At 35.8% G+C, this 11,455-nt stretch overlaps 1 protein-coding gene across 1 annotated transcript; it reads right to left on the bottom strand.

Moving 5' to 3' along the window:
- Positions 1 to 720: 720 nt before the first annotated feature.
- LOC145570570 (fructose-bisphosphate aldolase, cytoplasmic isozyme-like) lies at positions 721 to 3,309 on the bottom strand. The gene is made up of 3 exons (XM_081629695.1): positions 3,193 to 3,309; positions 1,930 to 2,157; positions 721 to 1,808 (listed from the first exon to the last, which is right to left on the bottom strand). The coding sequence occupies exons 1-3, from the start codon at positions 3,218 to 3,220 to the stop codon at positions 991 to 993; spliced, it is 1,074 nt and encodes a 357-aa protein (XP_081485821.1). The 5' UTR covers positions 3,221 to 3,309; the 3' UTR covers positions 721 to 990.
- Between the last annotated feature and the right edge of the window lie 8,146 nt (positions 3,310 to 11,455).

The raw sequence follows: 11,455 nt of genomic DNA, 5'->3' as shown, positions 1-11,455 counted from the left end.
AGGCCTAAAAGAAAATTCGAAGCCATACATTCATGCTACCTAGAGTACCTTACGATGGTAATGGGAGTGAGGTGGGTGTAACTGAGTCCATGCTCTCTCAGTACTCACGACAGGCACCACTTTACCTAATATCAACCCTCACGTCCACGCCCATTATCAATGACACCCTTGCGGCAGATGGTTAATATGAAGAGATAAGAAAATGATCCATTCGTAATATCTATGTTTATACTCTTATCATACAGCAATGGAAGTTATTTCAGAATACATACACTCGTAAAATGCAAAATCAGCTTTACTAGACAAACTAGGGATTAAATGCTAATTCCGGGTGTAAATGACTTGCTGAGAATTGTTCATCTATGAGATTTTCTCCTCTGGTACACCAAATAAATCTGTAGACGGTATACAAATCTAAACAAACAACGGCTTATACTTTAATAGCAAGATTTGCAGTTTCTAACAAACTAGGCAGGACTTGCAGTTTCTATCAAACTAGACCAACTGTTTTCAAATACAACTATACAAGTACATAATACCACTTAATAATAGTACCAGATAACTGCATAGAACAAGTGAAATTGCAGCAGCATCAATTCATCCTTCCTGGGTTCACCAACCAGCTGCATAAACAAACATCCTCAAAGCGACTAAACTTGGAGAAGTTAGAAAGCCAACCAAATTTATAATGAAACAACAAATGAAAGAAAGCACAAAATCGAAAAAGAAGCAAGTCACTTTGATTTGTATAGTGAGTACACTTTTAACCAATCTCAAAAACAATAAGATCCTCTTTTCACAAGGATAAATCTACTGCATAAATTTTTTATTTTTTTAGCCATCAAAACTAAAAACCAAGTGAAATCGAAAAATAAGTCACTAAAGACAGCAACACACCGCTTCTAAGATTAGGGCGCCCTTCACAGGGAGTAAAAAAAAAACTCGAAATTTACTGCAGAAACGATGGCAGGACAACGAACAAAACTTTGCTTAGTACTTGTAGTCCTTGACGTGAAGGCTCTCAGAGGCATCAGCTCCTCCGGCACCACCCTGGTATTTACCAAGAGTAGCTTCGGAGTTGGCCTTGGCCCTAGCGAGGAAGACCTCCTGGGCCTTTGGCACATTCTCTTCCTTGCCTGACCATGCCTTCAAGGTACTCTGTTGAAGTGCACGTCCGTATGAGAAAGATAGAGTCCATGGCTTCTTGGTTTGAAGCTTGTTCATGGCGTTGAGGTTGAGGGTTGCTTCCTCCTCACTCTGTCCACCAGACAAGAACATGACTCCGGGAACAGCTGGGGGAACAGTCCTCTGCAGGGTACGGACGGTGTATTCAGCAATCACCTCAGGGGCAACCTTCTTACTCTCTGATCCAGGGGTAACCATGTTTGGCTTCAAGAGGGTACCCTCAAGGAGAACATGGTGGTCATTAAGGGCCTTGTAGCAAGCTGCAAGCACCCGCTCAGAAACCTCAGCACATCTGTCGATGTCGTGGGTTCCATCAACCAAGATCTCAGGCTCAACAATGGGGACCAATCCATTCTCCTGGCAGATGATGGCATATCTGGCAAGACCGTTAGCGTTCTCCAAGATAGCAAGGGGAGATGGCTCAGTTGGGCCGATCTTGAGGACAGCACGCCATTTAGCGAAACGAGCACCAGCAGCATAGTACTGAGCACATCGTTGGCCAAGACCATCAAGACCCTGAGTGGTTGTCTCGCCATTAGTTCCAGCAAGCTCAACGGTACCCTTGTCAACCTTGATTCCGGGAAGAACACCACCTTCCTTCATGACATCAACGAAGGGCTTGCCTGGAACACAATTATACCATGTTAGCAATAGAATCAAGTGAACGAAAAAAATGCATCAAATAACTAGTTAACTATACTCCGGAACAAGTATTATACATTGTGAATGTATCAAAAAATTTACCATCAGCAGTCTTCTGGTAGAGAGTTTCCTCGAAAAGGATGACTCCACTAAGGTATGTAAGGGCAGTAGGGGTGGTAAAGAGAAGCTCACGGAGAGCTCTCCTGTTGCTCTCAACATTCTCAACATTGATACTGGCAAAACGCTTTCCAATGGTACCGGTTGACTCATCAGCGGCAAGAATGCCCTTTCCGGGGGTGGCAATGTAGGCAGCGTTGGTGATGAGCTCATCTGAAAAAGAATCAAAAAGTTTTCAGCTTTTGAACATTTTCTTTTATAGCCTTTCAAAGAGAAACATATAATACTTCTCAAATACAATAGAATAATGGAAATAAAGACTAACCGAGGGCAGGAAACATTGTAAAACATTTAAGTACGTAAAAAAATTAAATAATCAAACACAATAGAATAATGAACTCTTAAAACACCCTATAACATTATCACATCAAATTGCTTGACCCTCTGAAACATATTCAACTAATCATATCTCAAATTTCTTCCTAATGGTGTTACAAACCTAGAACGCTTCTATCTCAAGACGACGACACGAAATAAATTCAACATCAATACTCAATGCTCGAAAACGAATAAGACAGTCATTCATTCCATCAAAAACACCACAGAATTAAGAAAATTCAAACAACACTGGACATGTAAGTGGCAATAATGAGGCCTCAAATCATCCCAAATCAACACAGAACAAACTTTGGAACAACTTCAAACCTCACATAATTCAAGATTCCAGAATACAAAACCAGTATTCTGTTTTTAGCATCTGAAATGCAAATCTCTAATGTAAACAAAACAAAAATCAACAAACTGCAAGAAGCTTTGCATACAAAATTTTAAGAAACACTTCATTGGCTTATTGTAATCATTGAAAATGAATCTAAAGCATAAGATCAACCAAAAACTAACGTCAAATTTGTAGATATTCAGATGCATAGATCTAAGCAATATGAGGCAAATTAAGCTTAAAAAAATCGCAAAAAAAACGGTACTTTCAAAGAAGTTCCATTAAAAACAGCAGCAAATTACAACAACAAAGTACATACAACAGAACCAGGATTCTAGCGTCGATCTAAACCGAAAACATCAAAAATTGAAGAACAACATAGAAATCAATCCAAAAACATACATAAAGAAATCACAGACCAGATCTAAATTCAAATCAAACTGAAAAAATTCATCAAATCAAAACAAATTCATAAAAAATAAAAACGAAGCAATGATATGCTGATAGATCTACAAAAGAGAGAAAGATACCAGCGTATTTGCCTCTGTAAGCAGTCATGGTTGCGAGAGAATTCTAGAGAGAGAAAACGAGTTTGTTTGTTTTAGAGAGAGAAAGGTTTGAAACAGAGAGAAAATGGAGACGAAGGTAGAAGAAAGGAGAAAGATGGGATTTATATAAGGGAGCTTTTCAGATGCCTCGAGAATATCGGTGTGACCCGATTATTTGACCCGTTTTTGAATTGTTCCTCAAGAAACTGTTTGGTGGGTGTGGTTGGCCCGTTTAGTGTTTGACCCGTATTTGAATTCTTCCCCACGAAATTAATTTCTGTGTATTTTAAGGCGGCTATTATTTTGATTGTACCCAAAAGTATCCTCTCACTTTAATTTTTGACTTATTTTCTTTAATTATTCACTCTCTATGTTTAGGGGTTTGCATAGCATATTTTTGGAGGAAATCTAATTATTTAGATGAAAAAGGATTTACTTGAGTTAGGTGAGAATTTGAGGTTTGGTGATATTTTAAGCTATGATTCCTAAACATATTAAGCTTCTTACATATATTAGGACTTGTTTAATTTATATGTAGGTCTCATTCACTTCATCTTATATTTGCTGAATTGAAATTATTTTTACTGAATTGAAATTATTTTTGCTGAACTGAAATTAATTTTACTAAACTGAAATTAGTTTTGTTCATTTTCTATTATATTTCTTCTTTAAAATTACTAAATTTTACTAAACTAAACTTATTTTTGCTGAACTAAAATTATTTTTTCTAAACTGAAATTAATATTAATCTCATCATGTTTATCTTTTCTTATTTTCATGAGGTTGATGATTTTAATTGAGAAACAGAATGCACAATTGCACAAGTAAGATTGTGAAATAAGGGAAGGTTAACGTTGTTGTCGTTGGTTTGGTGAATAAGGATTAAGAAGGATAGTAAACCTATCTCAACAATCAACAATAATTATCTAATGACAATTTATAGTTAAATATCTTTATTTTTCGTAATTTAAAAAATTATAAAAATTTCATATTTGTAAAGCACATATTAATACGAATCTGATGACCTACTCATTTGATAATTTTCTTATTCAACTAATTATTGTACAAATCAGTCGTACAAATCAAATTTAGAAATCAGATCTGATAAGAAAAATTTAATCAAATCATGGGAACTGAACATAGTCATTTGTGGTGATAAAGAATAGTAGACAGGTGTTTGAAAATTTATTTGAGAATACGCAATGTCATTTTTTTCAAGCTAAGGTATTTTACTAGACTAAAGGGCCGTTTGGTTGGGGTTTTTAAATCAAAGGGAAAAGGAATGAACATGCCTCTTTCCCTTTGTTGCTATTTATTTTTCACTTTTTTCCTTCCCTTTACCCATTTTTATTTTTGAGTTCACCAAAGATCATTTTACATTGATTCCCTACCTCCTAGCCTTTTCCATTCACTTTCCTAAGCCACCACTACACACACCAGCCACTACCTTACCTAGTTACCCCCACCGCACTACAACCTTGCCGGAACTCGCTGTACCTCCCCCACTCCTCGCCTGAACTCATCGCACCTCCCTTTTTCCTCAACGAAACCCTTCACACCTCCCCTCCCCTCCACCTGAAAATATCTCCCCCTCTTGGAAAACCTTCCACCCATAAAAAAATCCTAGAAAACCATCCTCCTCCTCTTAAAATCGTCGAACGATTTTCTAGGGTTTTGCATAGGCAGGGGAAGGTTTTCTAAGGAGGGGAGGGGTGGCGAAGGCGAGAGAGGTTCGACGACGGGTGGCAAGAGTTGGTGAAGTCGTGGCTAGGCGGTGGTGTGGCTTGAGAAGTGGGAAAGAGGGGTTGTGTGTGTGGTGGTGGTGATTCCCTTTGCTTTTTAAAACAAACATCATACTACATAGAAAAGGCTTCATTCCATTCTCTTTGATTATCTTTGTTTATTCCATTTCGTTTACCCCATGCAAACCAAACAGCCCCTGGCTTAATAGTTATGGAAAAATAAATTTTTATAATGGTTGATAAGGATAGTTTTATTTATAATTAAATAATTTCAAATTTGTAATAATCAGGTGACTTGAACATTTGAACATGTTCCTAATCCTAAGAACAAAAAATAGATAAAACTAAGATTTGTAGGCTTGGAATAAGTACTTCAAATTTTATGTACATCTTTTTCTAAAGTAATATACTTCTTACTTTACCATTCATATATCTTTGGATATCATATTATTGATAATTCATTTTTTTCAAAACAATCTACTTCATATTTATTTATTTATTCATATTAAAAGTATTTTGTAATTTTTTTAGTTCTATTTTTATTTGTTAAATTATTAAATAAATTATGAACTAAAAGATTTGAGTATCATAAATAGATGTAGTTGAGTGGAAACTATTCTAGAGATGAGTGAATGCATACCTCAAGTATTCTTGTATGAAATACACTTCTTCCGCCATTTGTTCTTAAATACATCACTTTTATTTTCATATTTGTCCAATACATTTTTTAAATGGCCAATAAATAATTGTGGAGCATTAAATTTTAATATTAGAAAAGCATAATATGAAACAAAACTAACAAACACGATCTTGCATGTCAATGTTTTTTAGGAATAATATAAAATGAAAAATATTGCAACATATAAAAAAAATAAGCAGAAAAAATACATACAAGTATTTATTTAGAAAAAATTGTCACCATTAATCCCAACTTTGCCTCATTCGCCAATATTAATCTCAACTTCATTTTATTTCCTATCACTCTCAACTTTGTACCCTATCAATTTTTATCACCCTTAAGTGACTTGAAATCGCTGAAGAGATAAACCTTGCTGACTTAGGATTATTTGTACACATGTCACAACCTGATTGGTTAAAAATTAAAAATAAATAAATAAATAAATTCAAAAATTAAGAATAAAAACAAGGAAAATGTTATACATAGCCCTTAGGGCTACATATAAGCATTAAATTTACACTTGAAAATCGTAAAAATTTAAGAAATCATAAAAGTATAAACACTAATTACACTGATTTACGCGTGTTTTTGTCATGAATTCCTAATTTTACACAATTTCTAAGAGTGTATTTAATGCTTATATATAGCCCTTAGGGCTACATATAATATTACCCTAAAAACAAAAACAAAAAAAAACCACCCACGACCAGCCAACCCATTTCCCTTTGAGCGCCGGCAACCGCCCAGACCCCCTTTCCCTTCTCTGGTGTCGTTGCTTCCCCGATTACCCTCCCCTGCTCCTTCACTCTCCAATTTTTGTCACCCAAACGCCCTCCATCAACCCCTCTCTCTCACGCACCAAAATAGGCCGATTTCAGTCGTTAGTGGGCGATTTCGTGGTTGATTCAGCCACCATTAATCCCCTCCGTTGCCGGAATCAAATTTTAGGGTTATAGTTTGGGATTTGGGGGATTTTGGCTGGTTTGCGTGGTGATCGAAAGGAAAGGGGAGGTGGTCAGGGCATCACTGGCATCGGGGGGGGGGGGGGGGGGGAAGGAATGGGAATGGTCGGCGGCCGACGCTCCGGGGAGTAGGGGGTTGGGCTGGCCGTGGCGGCAGCGTGCTGGGCATGGATGGTTTTTGGATTTTTTTATTTTTAGGAAATTTTGTCTAAAACCACCGTCAAATACCGGTTTTTGTCAAAAACCACCCACTTAAAAAAATATTGCCTAAAACCACCCAAATACAAAATTTTATTGTGTAAGACCACCTGGCTCAACTTTCCAGCCTTGACCTCAAACTCCGGCATTGACTCAGGGCACGTGACAAGCACGTGACCCCCGCTCCCCTTTTTTTTTTGTCTGTCGAATTTTTTGGCTATTAATGACCACCACCGCCCACACCATCAGCCCCCACCCCACACTACCATCCCCACCTCAAAACCACCAGCTCACCCAACCAACACAACGACCCCAACCACCAACCTACCCACCACCACTCCCATCAGCCCTTTCCCCACCGTCATACACAACCACGCACCACCATCGACACCAGCACCATTACAAAAATTAACGGCAAAAACCAAAATTAACCCATTAAAACGAAAATTAGCTAAAAAAAAAAAAGAAAATCAACCACAAAAAAACCAAAAAGTAACCCAAGAAACGAAAGTAAGCCCATAAATGCAAAAATTAACACAATAAAATCGAAAAATACCACAAAAAAAAAAAGTTCAAAACCAGATCTACATATTTAATCGCGATGGTGGTTGGTGGCTTTGTTGTTGTTGGTGTTGCGTTATTGTTCTTGTTGTGGTTGATGTTGGTGATGGTTGGTTGACGTTGGTGGAGGTGTTGTTGCGGTTGATGTTGGTGGTGGTAGAGGTGTTGTTGCAGCGTTGTTGTTGTTGATGGTCGTTGATGTTGGTGGTGGACAGAGAGAGAAGAAGAGGGACAAAGAGAAGCTAGAAGATTGAGAAAGAGGAGGGAGGACAAGAAAAGGAGAAGAAGACCAGAGAGAGAAGAAGAGGAAAGAGAAGAGAGAGGAGAGAGAAAAGGAAGCCAGGAAATCGAGGGAAAAAAAGAAAGGGGGAGGGGGGTCACGTGCCCTGAGTCAACACCGGAGTTTGAGGTCAAGGCCGGAAAGTTGGGCCAGGTGGTTTTACACAACAAAATTTTGTATTTGGGTGGTCTTAGACAACATTTTTTTAAGTGGGTGGTTTTTGACAAAAAAAAGCATTTGACGGGTGGTTTTAGACAAAATTTCCTTTTTTTTTATTTTTTATCTTTGTTTATTTTTTAATTTTACCTTTTTAATTTTTTTAAGCCAATCATACGTTGACACGTATTTTGTAACCTATAATATTAGGTTGGATGACCGGTTGGGGGTGATAAAAATTAATAGGGTATAAAGTTGGGAGCGATAGGGAATAAAATGAAGTTGAGATTAATATTGGCGAATAAGGCAAAGTTGGGGTTAATGGTGACAATTTTTCCATTTATTTATACGAAGTGCTTCCTCCGTTTTTATTTAGTTGCAACACACCCTTTGGCACGCATGTTAAGGAAGATATTAAACTAGGTAAACGGATAAATTAATTTACAAAATTTTAACACATATAAGAAGAAAGGGATAAGTTACTATGGTTTAAATTTCATAGCTTAATTCATTCATTCACCTAATTTAATCACCTCATCGATAAGCGTGATAAAAGGTGTGTTGCAAGTATAAAGAAATAGAGGAAGTAATAAGTTTTGAGTTAGGTCATTTTGGTTCAATTCGCATTCAAAATCATGACATCTAATTTTAGAACAATTTGGATCTAGATAGATTTATCTAAATTGGATTTATATTACAAGGTCCAAAATAATGGGTGAAACGTCCAATTTTTTTTTGGATACAACTAGGTGATTGAATTTTGTCCCCTCAAATTTCAGGTACAATCTATAATCATCCTTTAAGGTCCCGTCAAAAAAATCACAAAATATCAAAATATCAGAGGCGATTAAAAGAATTTAAGGTTATCAACTTATCTAGATTTGCACCACTAAAACAAAAGATATTTACGACTAACCAGCCACCAAAAAAATAGCTAGAAACCAAAAGTGGGTTGAACCCAAATCCCGTGGGAGAGTGAGCCCATTGAAAATTGGTGGTTGGGAAATTACGCCAAAATATGAATGAAAGCGAAAACGGTGGGTTAGGTCGTAGTTTTTGGTTTTTTCTAGTTTCAACTCTCAAATTGGTGTGCTTTTAGCTTTTCTTCAGCTGTTTTGTTTTTCTATTCTTCCTTTCACCTTTTACACTTTAGTTTGGTGTTTCCGCTTTAGAAAAGGGATGACAAATGACAATAATCACATTGAAATTGACTGTAGAGTCACTAGTATGGTGGTGACAATTAGGTAGTAGTTTACAATAGACTTGATTCGAGTCATATATGTACGACGAGTTCTTTAGTTTTGAACTACACACAAGTAGTATATATTCTTGTACTTTATTTGTGTTTCAATATGATATAGTCTGGTCTAGTGGTAAAATTTGTATTTCACAAATTAAAACCTTATTAGAGACACTTTAAGTAGACTCTTCCCCCCCCCCCCCCCCCCCCCTTTAAAGTGTCTAGCTTGCTAATTCAGATTGGGAGGACTTATAAGAGGTTCCGACCTGATAGGGTCCTTATCTTATCAATTAAAAAAAAAAATTGATATACGCTCTTTTAATTTTTAAATAAAAATGAACATGAATTTTGGGTTTGAATCACCATGTTCTTTGAATTATGAATTTTGGGTTTGAATCACCATGTTCTTTGCATTTAAACTATATATTCTTTATTTCTTTTAGGGTTCATGTTCATTCATGTTATCTCTTATGCTTTGTAAGATTTATTTACTCGTTTAAAAGTTTATGTCCATTGAAACTAACCTTAATGTTCATCGAAGTATTGTGCACGTGGTGTACGAAAAAACAATAATTGATCGTATTAAACGATCTTTTGAAATTACTTTGTTGGTTGTTATATATCTATATTGAAACAATTAGTAGTTAACAACTACTCCATAGTAATCAAATCAGTTAATACAATCAACTAGTTTAGTCAAATTAGTTTATACAATCATCTATAGCTATTAGCTACCTACTAATTACCATATAAGGTCATTTATCGATTGCGAATGATTTACATTGTATACACCTAGTTAGTATAATTTGTAATCGATTGTGGAGAATTTGACTAAGCTACTAAAATTAGTTTTATCATCCATCTTCTTTCTAGAGCACAAATTCAAAGGTACTCCGTATGTTGTAAGCAATTTTACGAGTTAACTCAATAATCGAGAGTCCTAGACATGTGATGGGTCTTGCTTAAAACAAAAGGAAAATTGATCTCATAAAAACAATTGAAATTCCGAATTACTTATCTCGAGTGAAGTTGGGATACGTACTCTTACCATAACAAGACGATGACAACAATTTTTCTAGCATTATCACGCTCTTTTTCCTACTTATAAAAAACTCCATGAATTTATTGATAATACATTATTAGTGGTGGACTTATTTTTATCGCTATCACTCATATAATAAACATTATTCTAAATAAAAAAGCGGCAACTTCTCAATGCAACTTAAGGCTGCAAACTAGTAATTGGTCAATAAATTGACAGTTTGAATATAAATAAATTGATGAAAGGTCATAAAAGTGGCAGGATTTTAGTATAATTAATTGGAATAATGAAGTCAGTGAAGAAGTTGCCTCAGCTGTTGCCTGGTGGTCTGGTACATGCTTCTTGTTGCATAACAATATTAATTCATGCTAATTATTGTGGCTAAATAATCATAACATAGAATATGCTTTTGCGTAGCCACGCATGTGATTACACGTAATAGTGGAATCGTTCCCATTTTCTATCTTTATTCTTTCAACTTGATCAGTTAGTTGATTGATCCTAACATTTAGGATAAATAACTGGACTATACACTCAATAATTGAAACTATACCTTTTTCCTTATGTCTCTTCCTTTTATTAGAAAATAATTAAATCAAAGATAGTAAAGATGGCATAGGTCATTCCCTGATGCCATGCATTAGGTCCGGTTCATTTTTACTTATTTAAATTTAGTGAACTGAATTGAATTTAACTAAAAAAAAACGGAATTGAACGGAATAAAACTGAAATTAACCAAACTAAACTAAACTAAACTAACTAAACTGAAATGTAATACTCTTTATAAAACTAACAAGAATAGAGCTAAACTGAACCGAACAGAACTTAAATGAATTGAACCGAAAATTAATTGAGATCAATCGAAACTAAGTCCAAAAGAAAATGACCATAAATTGATTGGACACTCACAAACTGGATGACCCACGACTTTGACAGCCCAATATGTGCTTTTGGGCCCACTGGTAGGCTGGTAGCTACAGGCCATGCATGGAAATTGCTTATCAATTACATACAAGATACGAATACATATAATAAGGACATTAGTGTCGGATCCTAGACGTACACCTAAAGGGTCCAAGTCCAATGACTTTTAAATGAATTTGTTCTTCACCACTGGCCCAATTAAAACAAATCATACGGTTACAAATTTACGTGTTGGTGTTGTAGTTTTAATTACAAAGTTACACTATCAACTTTATAAATCGTTCAAAAATTGATTCAATCATATATTCAAAAAATGATTCAACAACATTTTCTAGCTGCATAATTGCTCACTAGTACTAAAGATCTGTCCTGTGTCGTTTTCTCTTTAGGCTTCACATATCTATGCTGAAATTAAGCAACCTAGCACAACATTAACCAATACGATCATGAAAGTTCAATAA

Source organism: Chenopodium album, chromosome 12 (assembly GCF_948465745.1).
Source record: "Chenopodium album chromosome 12, dcCheAlbu1.1, whole genome shotgun sequence".
Taxonomy (NCBI): Eukaryota; Viridiplantae; Streptophyta; class Magnoliopsida; order Caryophyllales; family Amaranthaceae; genus Chenopodium; species Chenopodium album.
The sequence above is the reverse complement of the archived record's forward strand: the minus strand, read 5'-3'. Positions and strand labels throughout refer to the sequence as shown.

Bases quoted from the DNA above. Each gene is read 5' to 3' on its own strand.
- LOC145570570 (XM_081629695.1), bottom strand. From the start codon at position 3,220: ATGACTGCTTACAGAGGCAAATACGCTG. The intron at 2,158-3,192 runs GTATCTTTCTCT...ATTCTTTTTCAG, and splicing joins TTACAGAGGCAAATACGCTG to ATGAGCTCATCACCAACGCT. The intron at 1,809-1,929 runs GTAAATTTTTTG...ATTGTGTTCCAG, and splicing joins CTACCAGAAGACTGCTGATG to GCAAGCCCTTCGTTGATGTC.